This window comes from Alternaria ethzedia (genome assembly GCF_023757985.1).
Source record: "Alternaria ethzedia strain BMP 0044 chromosome Unknown scaffold_14, whole genome shotgun sequence".
NCBI lineage: Eukaryota > Fungi > Ascomycota > Dothideomycetes > Pleosporales > Pleosporaceae > Alternaria > Alternaria ethzedia.
This window is the reverse complement of record NW_026056207.1, coordinates 164,986-189,709: the sequence shown is the minus strand read 5'-3', so window position 1 is coordinate 189,709 and position 24,724 is coordinate 164,986. Positions and strand designations below refer to the sequence as shown.

The window sequence follows — 24,724 nt, the reverse complement described above, 5'->3', positions numbered from 1 at the left end:
GGGTAAGTCTCAGCAACTCTGTAGCGCCTGAGCTTGGACCTCGCTTGTTGTGGAAGGAAAGAGCGACGACGATTTGTCTCGGAGGGCAAAGGCGTCTCTCACTTATCTGGATTACGTCATGTTGTAACGATACATTCGGAAAACATGATGACAGTGAGTGACTGACAAACCTGATGCCAAAAGAGAAGCGACAATAACTATCGCATGAGAGGACGAGATACCCTGCGGATGGTTACACTTCCAATGCGCGCAGATACCAGCAACATGATTTGCATCTTCATAACAACATAACATCTGCATTCAGATCGACAACATCTAAATACGACCCCTCTCCAGAAACTTCTTCGGCAAATCCACAGTCTTCGCGCGCATGTATTCCATAGCATCTGCCACACCATTAGTAACTCTCCCACGAACAAACACACGCTGAACTTACTCTTCCCCAAAGTATCATACGAAGAACACGTATTATACCCCCCATCCCTAAGATGATCATGTAGCAAAAAATGCACCGACCGAATCCCCGCAATCTCAAACCGGTCAATCGGCTTCCCCTGGTACTCATCCTTACCAAGAAGCTGCTTCACACGCTCAATCGTCATAAATGAACGTAGCCAATCCCACTCGTCGTCGTGGCGCACGAAGAAGCCGCAGTTGCAGTCTGAGGCTTTGTCTCCGGAGCGGCCGGCGACGATGTAGCCTAGTGGTGCGCGCACTGTCTCGCCGAACGAAGATAGGTTGACTGGAGAGGCGGTTTCGTAGGAGGCTTGTTGGCGGGGGTATTCTTTTGTGATGGCGGGTGGGCTGAGGTCGGTGGTTGACTTGTTGCCGTACATGGTGTGGACGCGTAGGGGGAGTTGGTCTTGGGGGAGGAGCGAGACCCAGTAGTCGTAGTAGGGCTTTGGTGCGATCTGGCGCAAGTCGTTCGATAGCGACAGACCGGGGGCAGATTGGAGGAATACTTCGAGACACCAGCGGTTGAAGCCGTTGGGGATGTCGGGTCGTACTAGCTCGGGATCGGACGTTTGAGCGAAGATGCGGAAGTCGACTGTTGCTACGTCTTGGTTGCGGGCATCTATTGGTGAAGAGCCGTTTTGGTGGAATCTGAGTGTCTTGAAGCGGTTTACGTTGTCGCCCATTGCTGTTCATCATCAGTATGGCGTCGTCTTTGTCGCAACCATAAGACGTGCTTACCGTAGCGGATCTGGTCTTCGGTGATCTTGCACTTCTCCTCGATGTCGAGACCGCATACAAACATATGCCACTCGCATTGCCACCCAGCTGGAGCAGTAATACCTACCTTGGTCGTCGGTGGCGGGGGAAGACCCTTGACTCCCGTGACACGCACGAGATCTTCACCCACTTGCTCCATCTTGACATCGGTGATATCGGCCGTGACGTCACAATTGTAGTATAGCGGTCCCTGAATCTCGTACAATAGTTGTGAAGTGCATGTTCCGACGGTCACGCAACCTATTTACGTTAGCTGCGTATCATTTTGGCTCAAGGTGCCGCCACCTACCTCCGGTATCTTTCTCTTTCGCAATATTGAAGCTACCATCATATTCGACTTCCGCGATGGGAAAGCCCATGTTGATGTGCTTGCCAGTCTTCATAAGATCTTTGAACATTGAGTAGTATCCTCCCGTGACGTAGGCAGAACACTCTACAAGATGGCCTGCTATGAGCGCTCCGGCAAGTTCGTCAAATTGATCGTTCTTCCAGTCGTGCCACCAGCTGATCAGGTTAGTTGAAGTCCTAAAGAGACCATTATCGCAACTTACGCAGCGGCACCAATGACCGGCGCAGCATCTGCAAGCCTTCCACCAAGCACAATATCAGCGCCCTGTCGGAAAGCTTCCGCGATACAAAGTCCACCCAAATACGCCTGTGCGCAGATTGGCTGCATTCCCCATTCCTCCAGCTTCTTGCCATGCATTAAGCTTTCGAACTTCTCCCCCTTCTTGATAAGACTGTTGACCTGCCCAGTCACATCGTCTCCTTCTATCCATGCCACTTTGAGGTGACCAGCACCCGCTTTCTCCAACATATCGACTACAACTTCCGCGAGAAGTTCGGTGTCTGAGGCGCCGGCATTTACGGCAAGCTTCGTCTTGTTCTTGACTAGATTCGGTATCGCTGGCTCGAGGCATTGGATGAAGGTATCGGCATACATGGCGTTCTTCTTCCGGTCTTCAAGGCTCGTCGTGCCATTGGTGCTCTTCGTAGGCTTTTGCTTTACTTTGCCGCTACCATGTACGGTCATGGTCATCTCGGACAGCCAGTCACCTGTTCGTGTCAGCTCAAAGTCCTCCATAGCCAGCGTTCAGGGGGGTCTTACCCATAACAACATCAACCTCCGGATCACCCGCCATCCTCATAATAGCAGTCGAACGATCCGTAAACCCTCCCGAGCATCCTGCGATGCGCACAGCGCGCTTGCGGTCAGTAGAAGGAGACATTTTCACTCGTTTGGGGTTCGGCGCCATATATGTCTCGTAAGAAATCTAATAAGGGATCAATTGCTCCTAACGGAGGGTCTCAAAGCTATATACCAGGCCGTCCAGGACCGGCTTTCCGGGGTACGGCAAGCCATCGAAGCTGTAGCAGGGCCGTTCCTCTGGTATCGTCCAATGGCGGCTATGCAAAAAGGTAGCGCGACCCTCATGTCATGTCCTGGGAGCTACTTGCGGATAATCTTGAACGATGGAAGACGATTTCCTGAGAGCTTATGGCGGGGTTGCGGGGAAGGAGACGGACGCGAGCGCGCGGTGCTGCTGAAGGCCTAGGAAACATTTTGATCGTGGTATGACCGAAGCTATGCATAAAAAATGGTTTACTTCCAATTGAAATGTTGGTTTGCGTACCAAAAGGAGCGTGCTTGCTTTCCGTGAGTTGGCAAAGTAGAAGAGGAAGCGTGACGCGCGATCTTCGCGATTCGGCTAACGAGTCATTTTAACCAGCAATGAGGTTCTGTATGACTCGTCGAGTGTGTTCAGCCTCAGGAAAGAGCGCTCCGCACCATCTTAGGTCTAGCAACGTCACCTGTGTACCCCAGCCAAGAAAAGAACAAACTGATTGAAGCTATCTATACATTTTGTGCAGAGACTATACACATATTCCAGTCTCCCAACCATTCAAGGCGCCAAATTCTCAACCACCAACCAAACCCCCATCTTCCCCTCTCCTCCCTTCTCAGCCCCCTCTCGCGCTTTCCCACCAACCGCCATCCCCTTCACCCCCCTCTTCTCCCTCTTCATCTCCTCCCTCGCCTCCCGCCACTCCCTCTTCACAGCCAACCTCTCCTTCTTCAACTCCTTCCTCTGCACTTTATACTCTTTCTTCGCAGCCTTCCATTCCGGATCCTTCTTGGATTTGGATTTACCTTTGCCCTTGGTGTCGGTGTGTTTGGCTTTGGCTTTGAGTTCGCGTTTCTTGGCTTTGTGGTCTTTCTTGAGTTGGCGGTTCCGTTGTTTGATCTGGCGGCGTGCGACTCTGAGGGCTTTGGTCTTGTCGGTGGTGGCAGGGGTGAAGTCGGAGTCAGAATCGTAGTCGGAATCAGAGTCCGAGGACGAGTCTGAACTATCTGATGATATTGAGGAGGTGTCGTCGTCGTCATCCAGGTCCTTGACTGCAGCTTTGCCCTTATCCTTCGTGTCGGTGGAGTATGCCGTGTCGATTTTGCGGTCGCCATATAGCACGCCTGTTTCTTGGCCCGGCGGCGTATCGTACGCAGGTGGGAGGTCGTTGTGGATTTGCTCGTACGAGGCAGGACCTGAGGTAGTGGGCCCTCTATTCCCACTCACACTCACATTTCCACTTGCGTTTCCACTAGCCATCCTACCCACCTCCATCCCGAAAGCACTAGCGCGTTTACCAATCTCAACACCCAAATCACCCATATGTTTACCGAATTGCTCTCCAATCTTTCCTAATTCTTTGCCTACTTCTGCCCACTCGTTTCCGGATTGTGGTGGTCCACGTCCGCGTCCACGTCCGCCACGAGAGGAGCAGCCTCCTCTACCGAAGAAGGCGTTGCCTCGGGGTCCGAATGGTCCTCGACCGCCGCGCCCGAAAGGCCCATTGCCAGGTGTACCAAAAGGTCCGTTGCCAGGTGCACCGAAGGGGCCATGGCCTGGCATACCAAAGGGCGACCAGTGACCGCCTCGTCTGCCGCGAGGATGATGACCGCCCCGTCCATGTCGACCATGTGCGTGTGAAGACTCCTCTGGAGGTCCAGGAATGGAGTGGGGTGGGTCTTCATATGCTCCAGCAGATCCTAGCGCCCTGTTATGCAACGATGAGTTTCCACCATAATCAGGCGTGCCAGTAGCCGTCTGACCCGAGAAACGTTCACTCATCTCATGCAGCTTAAGCACTCTCTCGCTCGGCATAGGCACTGCGTCCGCGTCGAGAGCTTCGATCCAGGGGTATAATTGCCTCGCGCGCCATTCAGCCGTTGCAGTCTTATCGGCCAAGTTGGCGAGAACGGTGGGGTTGTGGCCCGCAGGTATAGGTAGCATATCTAGAAGCGCAGTCTCGCTGCGGAACGACACAATCAGACCTCTCGGCGCGAAGAAAGCTTCATTCGCTCCTCGAATGTAGTCGTGTACGATGCTGGAAGAGAGTCCTTCATGCGTCGATTCGTGTAGCAAGTCTTCGGCCGTCGTGTGCGCGGCTGTAGTCAGGACCTGTAGACCGTACAAGAACTCTGCAAACTCGGCTGGCTTGATGGAATGCCGGTCCAACACTTCAGCGTACGCAACTAAGAAGTATACGTGTTCGTCTACACGTCTCGCCGGTCCCGCATGGTCAGGTATCGCGATGATGCGGTTTAAATGCGGTGCATACTGCGCCTTAGCATCTGGTTCTTCACGGCTGAACTTCAAGGCTTGGGTGAGCAAGTCAGAAGCCAGATCGGGCTGTTTGCTCGACGAAGAAGTAGGTTCGCTATGCACTCGTCCCACTGCGATGTTCTCACTCGTACTGACATGCTGGACTGGAACACTGGTGGCCTTGTCGTTTGTATGATTCGCATAATCCGGCGCTTGTTCCTGTTCACTTGCAGGATCTAGTTCTTCGCCTCTTACACGGTACTCCCATACTTCGGGCTCGTTTGGTCCCTCATTGGCGGTAATGCGATGGGCTTCGATTTGGCTGGGGTCTACGGGCGCGATGCCATGACGCGTGTCGTGGACGGCTTGGTCCCGCGCCTCGTCGTAGGATGGTGGCAAATCTTCATATTGGGGACCGCCTGGGCTGTGGACGGGTGTTGGCTCGAACTCATTGTCTGAGGAGTCGGCGATGGAGGTTGCGCTTGGTGTGAATGCGACGTTGGACTGTGATGATGTCGATGGGGGTGGTGGGATGGAAGTGAGGTTTGGGTTGGCGGGGTATGACGGTGGGCCGGCCATAGTTGAAGTAAATCACAAAAGCCAGTGTTGATTCAATGTGACGATGTAAAGTAAGACGAGGAACTTGTCGAAAGTGTACTTAAAGTTGAGGCGTAAAGGACGAACTAGAAGCTTGTTTATTCGTACCTACTCCACTGGCCTGCACAGCCTCACAGGAAGCTGCTGCCTTCAGATGCGGGGAGATGCCCAATCGCAACTTCACACTTGAAATTACGCGTTTTGTCTAGCACTGTTCAACGTCCACTAAAACGACTTAACTTGTCAGATATGACGCGTGGGCAAGAGGGCCGCAGCTGCGCAGCAACTTGAGATGGGAAACGGCGTGTGAGAGAGTGGGGCTGGCCGTGGCGTAAGCCTCGGGCGTCTTTGTGGCCAAAGAGCCAATTACAAAACCCAAGCCTCTCCTGTTTCGGCACACCAAGATGTCAGAGCTAAGAGAGCGCATCATGTGTGTTATGGTAAAGCATGTAAGAGCTAGATGTGTTGGCGGAATGCGCGACATCAAATATAGCTTTGGTCGTCCCTTCCACTTGCGTCGGACTTGCTCGGCCTAACAACACGGCCGTAAGGTCCACACGCGATATCTAGGGTCAACTCGCTTTCGGCGTGGGAGTGATCACGTTACGGTTACCAAATCTACTAAACAACACGATTGTTGCGGAGTCGATTGCGATCGCTGTGTTGGTCTGAAGAGCAGGTGGCGAGAAACATACGCAAAGACGCATCATCACGACCAGCATTATGGAAGACGCTCCCACTGTAGCAGTCATAGGACTAGGTAGAACACCTCTTCCTTGACACAACGAAGCAACTAATTGAACCCCCCAGGACCGGCTGGCCTCGTAGCATTAAAGAACCTGCGAGAAGAAGGCTTCCACGCCACAGGTTTCGACCGCAACGACCACGTCGGCGGATTATGGCAGTACTCGGAGAAAGAGCAAACGTCGGTAATGCAAACCACAACCGTCAACGTCTCAAAAGAGCGATCGTGTTACACTGATTTCCCGTATCCGGACGACGTACCGTCACATCCAGCGGCCACGCAGGTTCAGCAATACTTGACAGACTATTCGAAGCATTTCGGATTGGAACCTTATATGCGGCTTAATACTGCCATCGAGCAAATCACGTTCGATGACGAGCGGGAGAAATGGGTTGTAGATGTGAAAGGTGGCGGGAAGGAGTACTTTGATAAAGTTGTTGTAGCGATTGGGGGTATGGTTGGTAAGGCCAGTCTGCCAGTCATAGAAGGCGTGGAAAGGTTTGCTGGACCTAGTGTACATTCGCAAGCTTTCAAGCGGCCGGCAGACTACAAGGGGAAGAGAGTCATGGTTGTAGGGTTCAGCAACAGTGCGGCGGATACATCTACTCAGCTGGTGGGAATAGCAGATAAAGTGTATTTGGCACATCGGCATGGAGCTCGGGTTGTAAGTCGAAGACTACCTGTCGATCTGCGAAGGTCTTAAGACTGACAATGGTTCTTGTAGTTCCCGCGGCGCATAAAGGGTGTCCCGATAGACCACACGCACAACCTACGTCTCGCCACTTTCCAAAGCCTCATCATAACATACTTTCCTCGCCTCGGCGAGTTCCTCTTCGATAAATTCCTCAAGAAACTGCAAGACCAGAGTTTCAACATCCGCCCTGAATGGCGCTTCGAGCCCGCAAGTAAGGTACCAGTGGTATCTGATACGTTGGTCCCCTGCCTCGAGGACGGCAGCATCACATCAGTCGCAGGCATCAAACGCATTGTGAATGCTACTGAGGTAGAGTTGCAAGACGGGACAAAAGTTGACGTGGACGCAATAATCTGGTGTACGGGCTACAAGTCTGACTTCAGCATGATCGAGCCGCGTTTCAATCCTGAATGTCGGCCTCAAGCGTGGCTCGACGCGCCGGGCTCGAATGGGAAGTCGCTCTTCCGTCTCTACAAGAACGTGTTTTCACTCGAGAAGCCGGATAGTCTGGCGTTCATGGCTACTGTACACATAACGATTAGTGGGTTTAAGATTTTCGGTGAGCGACTCTAGGTATGATGGTTAGGCGAGACATGTGCTGACGACGACTAGACTTGACAACCATGGCTATAGCCCAGGTCTGGGCGGGCAAATCCTCTCTACCCTCACTTCCGGATATGAAGCTTGCTGTGGATGAACACCACATACGGTTAGCAGAGACGGCAAAGCGTGTTTACAACTTGTCGCCAGGGCAATGTGAGACAGGTGATTGGGTCGCGGCCATGGACGAGCTTGCCGGTACGGGTGTCAACGAGTACCTGGGATACGGGTGGAAAGGCTGGCTGTTTTGGCTTCAGAACAGGAAGTTCTGCAACCTGCTGATGGGCGGGATATGGAGTCCGCACATACATCGCGTGTTCAGCACAGGCAAGAGGAAGTGCTGGGATGGGGCGAGGGAGGCGATTGAGAGAGTAAACGAAAGTGTTGCTAACATGAGGAAAGAAGAAAAGAAGAAGAGTGGTTGACGACAGCTCGGGGTTCTGGTTCGCGAAGGTGCCAGGGCGTGCTCGAATGTTCTCTCATGAGCTTCCCCACACATGACGACAGGCTGTATCACGAGGGTCCATGGCCGTCACTTTTTGCATGGCGCAGTACATATGCCTCGCGACGAATATCTCGAATATACTCTATAGCTACCGAATCGAAATCAACATCATCGCATTCTTACACGGCCATTACAGTTGTCCAGGTGACGTGAAAGGGTAAACCTTGGTCGGCATACCACAAGGCTGACAGTCAACCAATCGCAGCACGGGCCGTTGCACAACAGCTGGGGAAGGCGCGACGGGCAACAGCCAATTTCGATTTCCTTCCACACGCCACGCCACACACATTGAAACACGTCAATCGCGAGTTATATGGGCAGAGGCATTGTCTGCACCCGAACACACCACGCGAACCGCTTCCATCCAAACATCCACGAGCCCGGAATGGCGACGCAGACGCTGCACGGCTCCTGCGCGTGCGGACGCAACCGCTATGTCATTGAGATGCCGACACAGCAGATCCGCCAGGCCGAGCTGCGATACGACAATACCTCTGCGTCGCGTAAGTACACGCCGAGTGTTGTGCAGCCCAAGTCTGCTTTGGGTTGCCGCGCGCTACTCCCCAACACGGTGCTAACAACATTCTAGGACACCACTCAGCGAACCCCCTCACACTCTGGCTCCGCGTCCCTCTGCCATGGTACACCTCGGCGACGTTTGCCCAATACCCCGACGAGACGCGCCTGAGCATCAAGCGCAGCTTCGTCAACCCCTACACTTCGAATACCCGCCGCCAGTTCTGCGGATACTGCGGCACACAGCTGTCGTCATGGAATGAGCGGACGAGAGACGAGGCCGAGCACATCTCCCTGACCGTCGGCAGCCTGCTCGACGAAGACCAAGACATGCTAGGCGAACTCGGCTTCCTGCCCAGCAGCAGCGAGAGCAGCGAGGACGAGGACGAGACATCCGCCGCCGGACCCTCACGGACGAACCGCTCGCGCACCGTCGTCCGCTCAGAACCGCAATCGCGAGGCGCGCCCTGGTTCGAAGAGATTGTGCGCAACACCCGCCTGGGCCGCTTCAAGCAGCAGCGCGGCGGACACTCCGAGAGCGGCGTGCACGTCGAGTGGGAAGTCACCGAGTGGACCGAGGGCGACGACAACGGCGACGAGGGCAGTGCGACGCCTAGCAAGCGGAAGATTGGCGACGTGGACGATGCTGAGGATACCGAGATGCGCAGCGCGTGAGCCTGCTACTTTCTTTCACATGGAATGAGTTGGATTGAAGATGGATTGAAGATGTCACTAGACACGGATATCGCTCACGCGTAAATGAGGATGAAACGTATGTAATCACTGGACCTCTGGCAGAGCGACATGACATGGGACACGGAGTTGAAGGTGCGTTTGTTTATTTTGTGTACAGTATCTAAGAAATATAGCCATAGGAAGGCTGTAGTGACATGCGCTATGTGCTATGTTTTCTGTTCAGTAGTTGACCGTATTACGCGGTAAACACAAAACAAGAAATATAGCATATAGCGCATGTCACTACAGCCTTCCTATCCGGCGCATGTCACCTAAAAAGCTGTGGTGACAATGCACTGGACGTGGGTAGACCAATCTACTTTTTTTTTTCGCTGAAGACATTTGTACTTCCCGACCGCACAGCCATTGTCAGCGTATCACGCCTTGTTTCTCCATGGATCTCAGTTTACGCCCCAATGTCACTGCATCGCATGGTATCAAGTCGCACGACCAATGGAGCCGATTAGGATGCGTGGGGTATAGCACGGGCGTAAGCGGCTCGATCATGGCGCCGTCTTCCGTCCTGTGGACGACACCCATTACACCACCATTCAGGCGCTAATATGGGGAGAGCAAAACAAGAAACCGTCGAATCTCAACTCAATTATTCTACTAATGCTGCGAGGATAGAAAAATATCTTGACACGATCTCCCGATCTCACCTCCAAACCTCCAAACTCGTCGGAGGTAATCACTTATCTCGCCTTACGCCACCTCGTTACACAAGCCATGCAAGATATCTCCGCATTCCCCAAGTCGCAGCATATCCGCCTATCTCCCGGGATGCTCTCTCCACCAAACCTCACTACCCCTCTCCCCATTGGTTGAATTTACGTTCCTGCACCACATTCCCGGGATCGTTGGTTATCTTACACCCCTGGTCCACCATCGCTCGCCTGAGGTTCTCTTATCAGTTCGACATGCATGACTGCGACACAACGTGATTAGTGTACGCTGATGTCTGATATCCGTCACCCGTCTCCACGGTATCCATTCCAGCTGCGGGAGTGCGGAGATAGCGGATGCTCGCACGTTGTACTATAGTATGTAGGTCAGATTTTTTTGGGATAGGTTTGCTTCGCTGGGGCTGACTTTTGGGCGTGACGGCCGTGACCGGGGCGTAGAGACGGCATCTAGCAACTGGGCTATGGGTACACTTTAGTGCGTACGGAAGTCGCATGGTTGCTGGTAGGGCTGCTTTATCTGCCCGTCTTGGAAATGTTGTCGCGTCGCTTAGCATACGTACTTACGTGTAGATGTCACTGTTGTGTTTGACACAACACAACGACAGAGATAGAGGCGTGCGAAGTCGCGGGCCGTCATAAGAGTAAGATGTGAATTGCACATTTCCTTCCTTCTTCCTCTGTGTCGTTACACTCTTCTCAGCCAGATTCATCGTCCTTTTTTTTCGCCATCGTTCTTTGCTTCCTTATCTCTTGGGCGGGACGTTTGCTTGTACGATTCCCGCGTAGGACCGTTTGATCTGCGATCGACACGGCGAGTCCACTCGATTGCTCGCTCGCTTGGACTTGATCGATTGGTGGTATTAATCTCCGGTTGGCCGTGTCTAGGCAGAGAGGACGGTTGTTGACGTTGCGACGGTACTTATCGCTTTTGCGTGTATCCTAGTCATCAACGACCTCCTGCATACGCATTGCATCACGTCGCAATAGCAAAACTTTCACAGTTACTGGCGTATCGTTCACGCTGTACTACCACTTCCGAAGATGGATCTGGAAAAGAAGTCTGCTGAGAAGCCAAGACCGGAGGATATCGATGAAGCGACAGGCGTTGGCGAAGTCCTGAACGCGTCGGGCCACAAACAAGAACTTGAGAGGAATTTCAGTTTGTTGAGTATCTGTGCGATTGGAATTACGACGGGGAATGTTTGGGCTGCGTTGGGAGGGTCTATCGTGCGTCTACCTTCTTCTCTGGTACGGATTCATGGTATACAGAATACTAACCTTATCTAGGTCATTGCGCTCTACAATGGCGGCCCAGCAGGTGTCATCTACGAATTCATCGCCGTGGCATGTTGCTACTTCATGATCGCGGCGTGTATCGCAGAGATGGCATCTGCAATTCCCTCATCAGCGGGTGTATACCACTGGGCTTCCGTCACAGGCGGGGCTAGGTTCGGAAAGGTGATAGGGTTCTACGCTGGCTGGTATGTATCACTCAACCCACTTCAACATATAATATGATATAAGAAAAGAGCACAACTAACACACCCAGGTGGAACGCCCTAGGTTGGATCTTCGGCACAGCATCCATCTCCTCCATCCTCGCCAACCAAATCATCTCCATGTACGGTCTCTTCCACCCCGGCTACGCCTTCGAGCGCTGGCACGTCTTCATCGCCTACCTCATCATCACCTGGCTCGCCTGCTTCGTCGTCATGTTCGCTAATCGCGCGCTGCCCAAACTAACGAATATCGGTCTCTTCTTCATCCTCATGGGTGTGTTTGTTACCATCATGGTCTGCGCCATCATGCCTAGTAGAACCGGAAAAGGGTACGCGACCAACGAGTTTGTGTGGAAAGACTGGCAGAACCAGGCCGGGTGGAAGAGCGATGGTTTTGTGTTTTGCGCGGGCATGTTGAATGGGGCTTTTGCTGTGGGGACGCCGTGAGTTTTATCCCATCCCATCCATCTACCATCCCCTTCCTTTCCCCCATCTCAATAACCAACCAACCAAAGATTACAAATGCCATACTAACAACCACTCCAGCGACTGCGTATCCCACCTCGCCGAAGAACTCCCCTCCCCCCGCACCAACATCCCCAAAGCCATCCTCGCGCAATACACCGTCGGTTTCCTAACCGCCCTCCTCTACCTCATCACAATCTTCTACGCCGTAAACGACCTCGACAGTCTCTTCTCAAACCCCTGGCCCTTTCCCCTCGCCGAGCTCTACCGGCAGGCCACAAACACGCACGGCGGCTCCCTCGGCCTCTTACTCGTCATCTTCGTGCCCACGTTCTGCACGAATATCGGATGTTATATTACTTCCGGCCGCATGCTCTGGACACTAGGGAGAGATGACGCGACGCCGTTTAGCAAGTGGGTGGGTAAGGTGGATAGGAAGTGGGAGAATCCGTTTAATGCGACGTTGGCTTGTGGGGGTATCAACACGGTCCTCGGTTGCATTTACATCGGGTCCAGCACTGCGTTCTCGGCTTTCGTAGGTTCCTTCATCGTGCTATCGTCGATGTCGTACCTCGCGTTCATCCTACCCAACATCCTCACTCGGCGCCGCCACGTCATTTCCGGCCCATTCACGATGCCCACGCCGGTGTTTTACATGGTTGCGAGTATAGCGTGTGGGTATATGGTTGTGTGGATACCGATATACTGCTTCCCGTTCGCGGTGCCGTTTGATACTACGACGATGAATTATACGAGTGCGTTGGTGGGCGGGGTTACGATTTTACTTGGGGGCTGGTATGTGTGGATAAGGAAGAGGGGGTATGTTGGGCCGAGGCGGTTGGTGGAGACGTTGGGGAATGGCGAGGCTACGATTGTGGGTGTGGAGGGGGGCAGTGGGGTTGAGAAGGTTTGATTGTGCTGATCGGGGGTAAAGTTTGTATTATAGAAAGACTTCTCATGAGACTGGTTTTCGTGTTCAGAGATGGGACTGTACTACCATAAAACCTGCCATGTTGTTCGACTGAATCCGACTATCTGACTAAACGCCTCGTCTCTCTTCTCGACTTCATGCAAGATCCATTCATGGCCATTCCTATCCAGAAAACGCAGATCTCTATCGCATTCCTTGAGGACCTTGATCATCTTCTCCACATATCGGTCTTGCTTCTCCAGTTGGTTGATCTGTACATATGGCAGCGAGAAGCGGACTTCATGTGGCGGACGCTTTGCGACGAAACGCACTCCTGTTGCGTTGATGACAAGGTGTCCGGGCGTTTTATCGAACTGTGAGCGGTAGGAGGCGAAGTCTTGGTTTACTGGTGAGGCAGAGTCGTTGAGATCATTTTTGTACTTTAGATCCGTTGCTTTGGCATTGGTGTTTTGCTTCTCGGTGACTACACGGAGACCTTCGGCTTGTATGTACTGAATTGCCCATTCAGCATGCGTTGGGATATTCCAGAGCAGCCGCTTAGAAGGCGAGACAAGCAGGCGGTAATTCGGAAAGTTAACCGAGATGGGGAAGAGGCAGAAGAAGGTGAAACCAGCAGAGAACGTAGACATCTTGATGATTAGCCAAAGAGGCGTGAAGACCGTGATGAGAATGGCGACAGTCATAACGACGATAACAGCCAGCGTTCGCATTGGCTTTCTCCACTCGTAGAAGTTACGAACGCTTTCGAAGAAGTTGGCCAGGTCGGCTAGCTGAACCATAAGCCAAGGGCCAAGGTCTTGAAGCAGATCGTGTGCCCAGTTCTCGTCGCCCTGTTTCTCGATGAATTCGGTAAGTGATAATGCCGTTCTCTCCACGTCTTCTCTGTGTTCAATGTCTTCGCGGAGGTCTTGGATGGACTGTCCGTGCCAGCGTCGCTCGACGACCAGGTACAGTAGCGCTGACATCATGCCTGGTAGTAGTAGGTTGAAATACCAAAGGACGAGGTAGATGACCAAGTACTTTGTTGTCTCGAGAGGCTTATCCCAGCGGTATACGCGGCGCGTGGTCATGATGAACTCCTGGAAAGGCGATGTCGCAACGATAAGTCGCTCGATATTCGGCATGATTGTCTCTTTGCTAGGGGTCGGCGGGTCGGATCCGTAGCCTATATATTGACCTCCGTATCGGTGAGCGTAGTAGTCCAATAAGTGCGAACCATATGATCTCCAGTCAGTGAAGCCGCGGCCTGCGGCATCTTGCTTCTCGAAATCAGATCTTGGCTTGAGCACCGCGGTGTCTCGAGGAAGGACCCTAATCTTTGTCACATGCCGATCTAGTGACCATCTGACATAGATGCTCTGTCTTTGGTTGAGCATGTCAGCGAAAGTTTGCTGGGCCTGCGCCTTCGCATCCGTAGTCGTAGCTTGTTCTATCGCAGCCGCGGCATTGACCAAGTCCACTTCCTGGCCATGAGGCACTTCGCTCACAGCTATGTTTGCTGCGACTTCTTGGTTTCCTGGAAGTCTTCTGTCAGTAAACCATGTATTATCCGCGTCAAGGTGAGATTCTGCTCGATCTGGCGCGGTGGGAACATGCGTATTCCTCCTGGCTTTCGCATTTACATCTGAAACAAAGGTCTCTTACCTTGACACCATCCCTTATATTTCACCGTATCAATCGGATTATGCAAGAGGTCCTTGAAAGTATGTTTCTCTGAGGCGGTGGACTTGTGGTCAAGACGTGACTTCGACTGCTTTCCTTCCGTCGTATCGACCAGCACCAGCGAATCAGGATCAGGTTCATCGATTTCATCTTCAGCCTTTGCAATATGCAAAGTCTTTCTGATCTTGACACCGGCGATGTGCTTCTTTTGGCGAACCTTGTTGACTATCCTACTAGTGGATGATACAGGCGACGAATCGTGTAGGTGAGGTGTGTCGTCATTGCTACTTTCGGAGCGACTTCCGGTTACTTCGATCTGACCTTGATACGTGATATGTGACCGATCCAGTCCAATATCGAGCTCATCGACCTGGCGGAACTCTTTGTCGATGTCCATGGTGGCGCTATGCCTCAGTTAGTCAAGCGCGACGTGCGTAGGCTACATTAGCAGGTATGTGACGATGGATCAATGTTGTATCGATCGTAAGTGCGCATTTAAGTCGGGTTCTCAGGTTCAGTGACAACAGGTGAGTCTGTAGAGGCTGCCATTGTGCCCTTCTCCAAGTACGCTGGCACGGCTGGTTACGTTTGCTCATCGAACAAGCACCGCGGAGCACAGGGCGGCGACGTCATAGCGTCAGCCGCAACCAGGAAAATGGACCCGTGGCGTGAACGAGAGGAAGAAACTGCTGAAAGCAAAGTTGATGAGTGTCTAGAATGTTGCGATCGCGTGTTCGTGTTCAGCTGAGGTCTAGAACCTTGTTAGGACCCTGATTACATTGAATCCTGGATGGCGGATCTATCGGCAGGGAAAGTGCGTACAACCCTGAGGCGGGGCAAGGCTGGACATGTCAACCAGTCCGTATCGAGCAATCGATATGTTCAATGCAGTAATGATTCTGATACAAAACTGGTCTTTCATCGAAGTAAAATACATACACAATCACATACATTGACCACCTGGGCAGTATACAACGCCTTTGCTCTGTCGAATGCATAGACCAATGCACTCACCATCTAATGTCCATGGTCTTTCCTTGGCCACCAGTCGTTGTGAACCTATCGCTTCCAGAATCCCCAAGACTCCAAGTCATGCAGACTATTACGAGTATCGTCCCATTCACGCCTATCAGCAAGCATAGCGTCCAAGCGACCAATGTCGACTTCCACGCCCAACAAGCGCAAGCTCTGTTCCTCGATAGCCTTCGCAATGCGCTGCCAGGCTCGTCCATGAGAGAGCCGGTTCTCCCACCTCGTGCAGTAATCACACATATACTGCACGACAAAGATGTGTAACAGCTCGTGTAAGATACAACCAATGCGTTCTTCAGCGAGTGTTTTGCCTTGACGTACATACTCGGATTTGATGTAGCAACGGCGGGTTGGATGCAGCCGGATGGTGGAGCGGTCATGTCCATCCTTGGGCTTGACAGCGGCATCGCCCAACAATCCGTCCTGTTTGTCCAGCTCTTTTGTGTTCCAGTGAACCTCAAGGTCTTTGATAGCACCAAAGAAGAACAACTCGTTGAGCTGCTCAACCATCCACGTCGTAAGAAAGTCCGTCTCTTTGCCACGGACGTCCTCCTTGGCCAACATCTCAAGTGCACGAGTGCGCTCCCAGGATGACTTCCATTGATCAAGTGCCTTCTCTTGTTTCTTGTCCATGTCTTTCTGCGCCCTGGAGAAGTATTCGATGGTACACTTGGCAAGTGATAGGCTCTCGTAAGGTGGATTTCCGAAACCGCCGTCTAGTTTGGGCCTCGAACCGACTTTGACGACGACATCATCCTTTTTGTGTTGAATGTGGCAAGAGTATGGCCAGTTGAAGTACAGGTGTTCCGCGTGCTCATCGCACGAACAGTGTTGGTCGTACTGTGACTTGACGAGTCTTGCACCGAGCAAGTATTGATCTTCATTGTTCCTGGTAATCATCGAGCTTCGGTCCGGGGATATATCGATCTGTTTCTCTTTCTCGCTCTTGTCCTCGCTCTTATCCTCGCTCTTGTCTTGCTTATCGGAAGGTGCTGCAGAAACCTCTGGTGTAATCTTAGCAGAGGCCAAGATTGCTTCGGACTTCTGTCGCGATTCAGACCACCGTAGGTACTCGAGTGCCACCATCGAACCTGCAGTGAGAGTTGCCATGATGGCGACGGCGGTGGTTCTGTCCATGACTGGATTGGGAGCGTAAATGAGGGTAAAACAAGAGGTAGGAAGTTAGAAATCAAGACCCGGCCATATCTTATACACGGAAAGGCTAGACCCCGTACCTCGACCGCCGAATGCGCAGGCTTGTTTGCTGTTAGATTAGACCTTCTCTTACACGGTATTCTCTGCAAAGATGTGATAGCCTCATGGCCAGGTGATGGCGTCCCCCACTTGAACATGCAGACTAGACAAACAATAGGCCTGTATCAAGAGAAACTATATCACCTCTTCCGTTTTCATGGCTCAATGTGAATCCCCTGTCACACAACCAAGGTCAACTTGACCAACGAGGCTTCCGCAAAATATCCGCTTATTTGCAAACGGCTCCCAAAGGAGGCAAGAATCGCAAGCAAGAGCGGGACTTCCGTATCTCAAGCGAGGAGCAGTAAACTGTGTCAGAACACAAGAAGAAGAGAGTGCGTTTTAACCCAGTCTGCCTGAATCAAGAACAAGTCCATATCTTTCTTCTACTTCGACATCGACCACATAATTGAACCCATGTGCACTTCATCCACATGCAACGAGCGTTTTGAAAAAGATCTTCCTTGTCAAAATACATCATCAACCAGAGTACTTCATACAAAAAACTACAATAGTAACCTATGCCGTCTAAAAACGCTTTCACAGCAATCATCTTACTATGCACATATTTCCTCTTCTCTCCTCCCTTCCTTCATCCCCTTCCTTCTTCGGCTTGCTTATGAAAGCATCCTGCTCATATCATTCCTAATCCTGTTGTAATCGAGCAGACCCTCAATCTGGCCCACAGCCGAGACAGCGACGTCCTTGTCCCACAGCCTGTTGCGGGCGAATTGCATAACGTCCTTCTCTGTGATGCGGCCGACAACGCGCTCCACCTCCTCGGGTGATAACCGGCGGCCGGTGGTGACGATTTGGCGGCCAATGTCCTCGGCGACGGCCGTGGTGCCGTCGAGGGCGAGGAGGATCGAGGCCTTGAGTTGGGCCTTGGCGCGCTCGACTTCGGCGGACGTGACGTTCATGGAGAGGCGGGACCACTCGCGGAGGGTGAAGTGGACGAGGTCGTCGAGCTGAGTCAGGTTGGAGCTGGTGAGGTAGATTCCCCAGAGACTAGGTTTGTTAGCGAATATTTATAGAAATCATTCGATTATGACGTGCCCAGTGTCCGAGTAGCTGGTGGAGAAGCTCATGAAGCTGTTGGCGAGGGCGTTTTGCGAGACGAAGTTGCTGAGCTTGCTGCCAAGGTAGTCGGAGGTACCCATGGCACGGTCCCAGTTACCGACGATAGCCTGTGTGACCAGCGCGGTGAAGTAGTCGGGGTCGCTCCAGCTGACACCCTCAACGGCAATGGCGATGTTGGCGGTGCCCATGGTGTCGTCACGGAGGCGGACCTCGGAGCCGATGAAGTCGGGCTTTGCCTTTTGCTCAGCGGCGGCGGACTTGGCGGAGTAGTCCTGGGGCTCTGAGGGGAGGTTGGCGAAGTACTTCTCGGCGAGGTCGACCAATTGCTCGTGGGGGATGCCACCAGCGCCAACGAGGACCATGCGGTCAGCGGTGTAGTTGGTCTTGATGTAGTTCTCGAGGTCGGCGCGCTGGATGCTCTGGATGTTCTCCTTGGGTCCGAGGATGGTGCGGCCGAGGGGCTGGCCCTGGAAAGCGGTGGCGTGTAGGTGGTCGAAGACAACCTCCTCGAGCTGCTTGTCCACCTCTTCCTGTTCGCGGAGGATGACATCACGCTCGCGCTCGATGGCCTGGGCCTCGAGCTTGGAGTTCTGGAGGATATCGGAGAGAATGTCGACGGCGGCGGGGACATCGTTGTTGAAGGCCTTGGCGTAGTAGACGGTGTTCTCGCGCTGTTTTGGTCAGTATCCGGCCCTGGGACTTCTTCGTTCCGTATGACGTACCGAGGTGTAGGCGTTGAGGTGGCCGCCCATGTTTTCTATCTCGAGCTCCAACTGCTGCTGTGTGCGCTTCTGGGTTCCCTGTGCCATGCATCAGCGTGCTGTCCCGGCCATTGCCATTGAGTGTCCGTACCTTGAAGGCAAGGTGCTCCAGGAAGTGGGCAGTGCCGTTGGTCCTGTCCGTCTCGGCGCGGCTGCCAGCGTCAATCCAGACACCGACTGTCGAAGTCTGGGCCCACGGGGAGTGCTCGGTAGCGATCTGCGCAGGCGGGTCAATTGCAGTCCTGCATCCTCGTACAGTGGCGGGCATACCGTGAAGCCGTTTCCGAGGGTGGTCGACTCGGTCTTCGCGCCGTAGGCCACGGGCGTGGCCAGGCCGCGGGTCAGAGGCGAGGCCCGCGAGGATTTGACGGCGTTGATGGCGGAGCGCGAGCGCATGCTGCGCTGCAGGTTGAGGGCGAGCTGGCGGGAAGCCATTGCGTCTGCTCGCTGTGCAGGGGATGGGAGATGGGGCGGTGATGGGTTGGGGTGGATGTCGATACGTCCAGCTGCAGCGCGGCCTAGGTGAGGTGGATGAGTTTCGTCAAATCTGCGATCACGGGACTTTCCGGCTGCCACCGCTGGCCAATGAGGGCGGCAGGGACGTCAGCAATCGACATCCGAGGCATTGTCGTCAACTACGACTGCGATCCCGATATTGCTTCTTGCGACCTCCACGACCCCAAGCAGACAAACAATGGCCTCCGTCATGCGTCCCGGCCTCCTCAGGCAAGCTTGCCCGCCCGCCCAGCCCTCGCAGCGCATGCTGTCCACCGTAACCTCGACCCTCAACCGCCCGCTCGTCCAGTCGCTGCGACCAGCATTCCAGCGCTCAGCCATCCCCAAGTCGACCCGCATCGCCGCCTTCCACGCCACACAGCGCAACCAGATCCTGCCGCCGCTGCCCCAGAAGATCATCGGAACCACCAACGACCCCGTCCCCGTGCCAGACCCCGACTACGCCCACGGCAGCTACCACTGGAGCTTTGAGAGGATCGTCTCGGCCGGTCTGATTCCCTTGACCATTGCGCCCTTCGCTGCTGGATCGCTGAACCCGCTGTCCGACTCGATTCTCTGCGCTCTCCTGGTAGTCCACTCGCATATTGGATTTGAGTATGTAGATCGAAATTGTATCTTGAGTTACAGTGGCTAACATATCACAGGTCCTGCATCATCGACTACTTCCCCACCAAGCGTGTTCCCCTCGTTCGAAAGTCCGCCATGTGGGCTCTCCGCGCCGGTACTGTCGCATTGGGTCTTGCGCTCTATTCATTCGAGACAAATGACGTTGGTATTACCGAGGCCGTCGCGAGGTTGTGGCACGCATAGATACATTCTAGGACGTATAATACAAATGCAGAGGCAGGGCTTTTTTTCTGATTGAAGTGTCGTATCGTTTGGAGTGTTGTGATGGCTCTGCTTGTCGTTGTGCTTAACCTCACCAGCCTTCATCATTCTAGCTCCGCCCTTCTACAGGCTTATCGAGACGGGGTATTTGCGACCCAGGAGATAGAGACTCGTCTTGCTTGCATGCCCACCGAGAGGACATGATGAGCATAGAGAGCAATTTACTTAAATGTGTACTGCTATTCGCCACTAAGGTTTTGTATTAACTGATGATCAATGCATTGACTATGGCTTAGACAAGTCCAGCTTACATTGCGCCGTACTGTGATAGACAGGACTCTCCTCTAGACCCCACCGGACGCCCCATCTGGTTTTCATGCTAACATCATACCAGCCACGCGATTGTCAACTGTTGTTGATACTCTCAGCGTGATCATGTCCTCCCACCTCATACAATGGAAAAGCTTAACACCCTGGAGCCTACGTTGACCTTGGCCCACCTACTCTGTATGTTTTTACCTTGATGTAGGCTCCAGGGTGTTCGGTCTTTTCCTAGGCTGACGTGCTCCGTGCTACCGCTACTTACTTAGTCTCAACCTTCCACTGCTCCCAGTGCGTCTTGTCTGGATTGAAAACAATTCCAAACAACTTTTCAATCCCATCCACATCCACTTCGAGCTTTCCTTCGTAATCCTCGTGCAGTGCACCATAATTGCCGTGGACGGTGTCGTATACCTCAACCATGATGATGTCCGCTTCTTGCTCGTTCCGCACCCCCAGAAAACCTGTCTTCCTCGGTCCAAGAAACATCATCTGCGCCCAATTTTGCTCCGCCATACGACAGCATCCTGTCGGACAGAACGCATTCGTCAAATCAAACTCTAGGTAGTTCATACGCTTAAACTCTGGGCCCCCACCGTATTTGAAGAAACGATAAAGGTCCTCGATGTAACCATCCAAATCACCGTTCAGATAACTCAGAGCTCTCTCATGCGCAATTTGAAGACGAGCCGCGGGAGCTAGGCTGTCGAAATCGGCCTCCTTTTTCCAAGTGGAACGATCGAGAACGGGAAAGCCTTTGATAGAGCGCCAACTGAAGCCCATGCTGATACTCTTGATCAGACGGGGAGCTGAAGCTGAGAAGAGCCACCGATCTGGGAAGGGTACATGCGTGCGGGTGATATCCACGCTCTTAGTGTTGTGGCAAAGACCTGTTCCTACAAATGGCTGTCTTTTGGTGCTTTCATCCGGTAGTACAAATAAGTTGTTGGCTAGGTAGACTTCCTCAGCCTCGCCATGAACCTGCTTGCAAGTGCGGAGGATACCCAAAGACGGAACCTAAAGATGAGTGTACGAAGTCAGTATTTGTCTCACATACAGTCCGTACATGGGTATTACTAACTCGATAAGACTCCCAGTCCTTGAAGCGTTCCTCGTTTTCGGCAGCGTAGGCGTCGGGTGTATAGAAGACCTTGCCAACAATCACTAGCTCTTCATACACCATGACTCGAAGTTCAACAGGCAAATCGAGGAACCGGAATGGCGTGAAGGCAGTCGTATCCTGAGACGTGGTCGTGGTGGTTGTAGTAACTGTGGTTATGGTTGTCGTCGTCTTTGTAGTTGTGACTCCGGCGCGATCGGCGGCCTGGATTGGCGGCAGTGAGGTGACTGAGTCCATAGTCGTTGTTAATGCTGCTGACGTGGGTAAGGAATACGTTCCTGCTACAATGTCCAGGCAAAGTTGATTCCAAACAGTGTGGTTGTCCGGGTAAAAAGTGGAAGAAAGAAAGGCCAGTCTTATAACACGCGTGGTAGCCTAGTATTCCAAGGTTACTTAATGAGAGGCGATACATATACACAGAGTGGTCCGTGTGCGAAAGAACCAGGCAGACGATTAGGAAGGAGGTCGTCATACTCCTTGCGCTGGTGAGCTTTCCCTGCTTTCGTTACAGACCCAGTGTTTAGCACCCTCTCCTGAGCTAGGGACTTCTGTCCCTCGTGGGTCCACGGTCGTGGTATTGAGATTAGTCCAAACTCTTCTCAATGATTCATTTGCTTTATTCCGATAGAGGTACTCAACACCTCTGCTGCGCATTAGTGCTCGATACTCTGGAGAGACGCATTACCCACTTCATGATGTAGTCAGAGCGGGAGCCTTTATCATTACATTGCCAGTGGCACGCGAGCTTTGGATACAGTCGCGAGCTGATGTGTGGTCGCGCGAGAGTGAAAGAGTGAGAAAGAGAGGAAGTTGCGACCACAACCTATCTACACCACGTGCGTAACGTGACGTAAGCGGTACAATACGGAAAGAGCGCCCAGTCACCAAACAACATTCACTTCACACCTTCAACAAGCACCCCAAATAGAAGCGGATATCTTTGATTATAAGTCTTGAAGAGAATGTAGGAACAGCAAAAGAGCCAGAACTTCGATAGCCACCATCCAGCCACACTCTAATCTTGAAGCACAGCATACTAAACCAACGAGACTAGGCAGGAAGAAGGACGGTATAGTGGTCTAAAGGGCCAAGACACCAAGGTAAAGGATGTAGACAGGATTGAGAATTTGGAGTCTAAACAAAGCGCACCCGGGGCCTGAAAGTCACACCTAGGATATACCCTCTCATGCCACTACTGTAGAAAATGATGAGTCTAGCCATCATTGACCGTTTACCAAGATGCACCAATAACCACTAAACCCCTGCCATTTTTGCGTCTGTTATCGGTTTTTCGGTATTTATGCCTTGGCGTCGGCGGGAGCCTCGCTGCTCTCAGCCTTGGGCGCGTCGGTGGCGGGCTCGCCGGCGGGGGCGTCACCGGAGGGCTCGGCCTCGGACGATGTCCAGAGGGTCTAATAGGAATTAGCATTTGTGCGGTAATCGGGCTGCGGACTGAACTTACGAGGTTGTCACGGAGAAGCTGCATGATGAGGGTAGAGTCCTTGTAGCTCTCCTCAGACAGGGTGTCGAGCTCTGCAGATACGTTAGCCTTGTTCAGAACGACTACTTCGTCCTTCACATACCAGCAATGGCGTCATCAAAAGCCTGCTTGGCGAGTTGGCAAGCCTGGTCGGGCGAGTTGAGGATCTCGTAGTAGAAAACGGAGAAGTTCAATGCGAGACCGAGACGGATGGGGTGGGTAGGAGCAAGGTTGGAGGCAGCGACATCGGTAGCAGCCTTGTAAGCCTCGAGCGACTTGTCGGCAGAGGTCTTGCGCTTATCACCAACGGCGAACTCGGCAAGGTAGCGGTGGTAGTCGCCCTTCCTGGAGAAGACACGAAGATTAGCAGACTGGCTAGTTAAACGCACGTGGTGCCTTACATCTTGTGGTAGAAGACCTTGGACTCTCCGCTCTCAGCAGAGGGGATCAGGTGGCTGTCAAGGCACTCGAGGATGTCCTCGCAGATCTTGGCCAGCTCGGCCTCGATCTTCTGGCGGTACTCCTTGATCAGAGTAACCTGGGTCTCGTTGCCCTTGGACTCCTCCTTCTGCTCGATCGAGGTGACGATTCTCCAGGAGGCGCGGCGGGCACCGATGACGTTCTTATAGGCAACGGAAAGGAGATTTCGCTCCTCGACGGAGAGCTCCTGGTCTGCGGAGGCAACGGCCTTCATGTTCTCGACCATCTCTGTCACATGTCATTAGGACACGATGCGGTGCGTTGTTTGTGGTGCGCTTACCCTCGTAACGCTCGGCCTGCTCGGCCAGCTTGGCCAGGTACACGGAGTCTTCGTAACCCATTGTGATGTGTGGTCTGTGCAAATCGCTGTTAGCTGATGTATTTCGAGTTGAAGCGCGCGACAAGTGCAACCAGTGGCTATCGCAGCTGCTCAACAGCGAGCAAGCCCCTCAATGTGCGCTATGGCCGTAATCGGAGAAAATGTCGTTTCGCTGCCGTTGTCGACTGTCCGCTGGCTGTCCTGCTTGTGTTGGGGGCTCGGAGTATGCGGCAAGTGGAGATATGCCAATTGCTTGCGTGGACTCTACACCTCACAACAGAGGCGCAAAGAGGGGCGGCTCGAGCTACCACGGGTCTCCGAAAAGAGCGCCGATACACGACACCCACGACAACAGCGGCCGAGCGACTGGAGACGAGCGATTTCGACAGCGGGCCATGCTGATGGGAAGAGCGGGCCTTGTTTACTGCGGCTGGGGGCGCAAATTGCAGCTGTCCGCGGATTCGGGGGGAGTGACGAAATGCAGTGGAGCAGCACTTACGTAGAGAAAAGTTGGTATAGAGAGGGAATGTAGGCTGCTAGAGGCGGCGATGTGGTGTTGGCAAGAAAGTGAAGTGCAGATGTTTTGGTCAAGGGCGGCTTGTGGTTGAGTTATCAGAGGAGGGGACTTGAGAGGGAGAGAACCCGACCAGTTGACTCGTCTTGGCGTCGATCACGCCTGCCTATCCTTGGTTTCACACGGCCCAGAACTGGCGCGACCTTCTATTTTGACAGGCGAACACCATCCGCCACCGCCTCAGCGGCCCCTTCCTGGCCTGAGTAGTACCTGCTGTTGTTTACAGGCTTGCAGAGTCGCCTTGGAGACGCTGTCGTCGAGTCCCTGAACAACATGCCCCGCAGTACACCCTTTCCATGACAGCTACAAGGACCGGGCTTCACGACGAGCATTGGGCATCACGTTTGGCCTTAAGCGCACATTGGCTCTGCCAGATAATGGATGCGATAGCTGTGAACATGCTAAACATACGTCGAGCGAAAAACTTGCCATGCTGTTTGGAAGGCGTTCAGATCAAGACCATGTTGCTGCAATCGATGTAGTGATACA

General features: G+C 53.1%; 11 protein-coding genes across 11 annotated transcripts; 4 read left to right on the top strand and 7 right to left on the bottom strand.

Moving 5' to 3' along the window:
* Positions 1 to 315: 315 nt before the first annotated feature.
* J4E87_006208 (uncharacterized protein) lies at positions 316 to 2,462 on the bottom strand (the record flags this gene model as incomplete). The annotated part of the gene is made up of 6 exons (XM_049377813.1): positions 316 to 386; positions 437 to 1,141; positions 1,195 to 1,473; positions 1,523 to 1,737; positions 1,785 to 2,289; positions 2,342 to 2,462. The coding sequence occupies 6 exons, from the start codon at positions 2,460 to 2,462 to the stop codon at positions 316 to 318; spliced, it is 1,896 nt and encodes a 631-aa protein (XP_049232380.1).
* A 675-nt stretch (positions 2,463 to 3,137) lies between these two features.
* J4E87_006207 (uncharacterized protein) lies at positions 3,138 to 5,414 on the bottom strand (the record flags this gene model as incomplete). Its single annotated transcript, XM_049377812.1, has 1 exon — positions 3,138 to 5,414. The coding sequence occupies one exon, from the start codon at positions 5,412 to 5,414 to the stop codon at positions 3,138 to 3,140; it is 2,277 nt and encodes a 758-aa protein (XP_049232379.1).
* Positions 5,415 to 6,155: 741 nt separating this feature from the next.
* On the top strand, positions 6,156 to 7,896 carry J4E87_006206 (uncharacterized protein; the record flags this gene model as incomplete). Its single annotated transcript, XM_049377811.1, has 4 exons — positions 6,156 to 6,192; positions 6,243 to 6,841; positions 6,902 to 7,430; positions 7,484 to 7,896. 4 exons carry the CDS (start codon positions 6,156 to 6,158, stop codon positions 7,894 to 7,896), a joined length of 1,578 nt encoding a protein of 525 aa, XP_049232378.1.
* Positions 7,897 to 8,014: 118 nt separating this feature from the next.
* J4E87_006205 (uncharacterized protein) lies at positions 8,015 to 9,167 on the top strand (the record flags this gene model as incomplete). The annotated part of the gene is made up of 3 exons (XM_049377810.1): positions 8,015 to 8,022; positions 8,286 to 8,479; positions 8,566 to 9,167. 3 exons carry the CDS (start codon positions 8,015 to 8,017, stop codon positions 9,165 to 9,167), a joined length of 804 nt encoding a protein of 267 aa, XP_049232377.1.
* Positions 9,168 to 10,954: 1,787 nt separating this feature from the next.
* J4E87_006204 (uncharacterized protein) lies at positions 10,955 to 12,790 on the top strand (the record flags this gene model as incomplete). Its single annotated transcript, XM_049377809.1, has 4 exons — positions 10,955 to 11,140; positions 11,201 to 11,394; positions 11,463 to 11,855; positions 11,959 to 12,790. 4 exons carry the CDS (start codon positions 10,955 to 10,957, stop codon positions 12,788 to 12,790), a joined length of 1,605 nt encoding a protein of 534 aa, XP_049232376.1.
* An 80-nt stretch (positions 12,791 to 12,870) lies between these two features.
* Positions 12,871 to 14,867, bottom strand: J4E87_006203 (uncharacterized protein; the record flags this gene model as incomplete). The annotated part of the gene is made up of 2 exons (XM_049377808.1): positions 12,871 to 14,324; positions 14,453 to 14,867. 2 exons carry the CDS (start codon positions 14,865 to 14,867, stop codon positions 12,871 to 12,873), a joined length of 1,869 nt encoding a protein of 622 aa, XP_049232375.1.
* A 662-nt stretch (positions 14,868 to 15,529) lies between these two features.
* On the bottom strand, positions 15,530 to 16,639 carry J4E87_006202 (uncharacterized protein; the record flags this gene model as incomplete). Its single annotated transcript, XM_049377807.1, has 1 exon — positions 15,530 to 16,639. The coding sequence occupies one exon, from the start codon at positions 16,637 to 16,639 to the stop codon at positions 15,530 to 15,532; it is 1,110 nt and encodes a 369-aa protein (XP_049232374.1).
* Positions 16,640 to 17,373: 734 nt separating this feature from the next.
* On the bottom strand, positions 17,374 to 19,032 carry J4E87_006201 (uncharacterized protein; the record flags this gene model as incomplete). Its single annotated transcript, XM_049377806.1, has 5 exons — positions 17,374 to 17,764; positions 17,813 to 18,507; positions 18,559 to 18,636; positions 18,689 to 18,814; positions 18,868 to 19,032. The coding sequence occupies 5 exons, from the start codon at positions 19,030 to 19,032 to the stop codon at positions 17,374 to 17,376; spliced, it is 1,455 nt and encodes a 484-aa protein (XP_049232373.1).
* A 259-nt stretch (positions 19,033 to 19,291) lies between these two features.
* J4E87_006200 (uncharacterized protein) lies at positions 19,292 to 19,923 on the top strand (the record flags this gene model as incomplete). Its single annotated transcript, XM_049377805.1, has 2 exons — positions 19,292 to 19,707; positions 19,758 to 19,923. 2 exons carry the CDS (start codon positions 19,292 to 19,294, stop codon positions 19,921 to 19,923), a joined length of 582 nt encoding a protein of 193 aa, XP_049232372.1.
* A 600-nt stretch (positions 19,924 to 20,523) lies between these two features.
* Positions 20,524 to 21,445, bottom strand: J4E87_006199 (uncharacterized protein; the record flags this gene model as incomplete). The annotated part of the gene is made up of 2 exons (XM_049377804.1): positions 20,524 to 21,279; positions 21,344 to 21,445. 2 exons carry the CDS (start codon positions 21,443 to 21,445, stop codon positions 20,524 to 20,526), a joined length of 858 nt encoding a protein of 285 aa, XP_049232371.1.
* A 1,235-nt stretch (positions 21,446 to 22,680) lies between these two features.
* Positions 22,681 to 23,683, bottom strand: J4E87_006198 (uncharacterized protein; the record flags this gene model as incomplete). The annotated part of the gene is made up of 5 exons (XM_049377803.1): positions 22,681 to 22,794; positions 22,845 to 22,915; positions 22,966 to 23,207; positions 23,264 to 23,570; positions 23,623 to 23,683. 5 exons carry the CDS (start codon positions 23,681 to 23,683, stop codon positions 22,681 to 22,683), a joined length of 795 nt encoding a protein of 264 aa, XP_049232370.1.
* Positions 23,684 to 24,724: the final 1,041 nt, after the last annotated feature.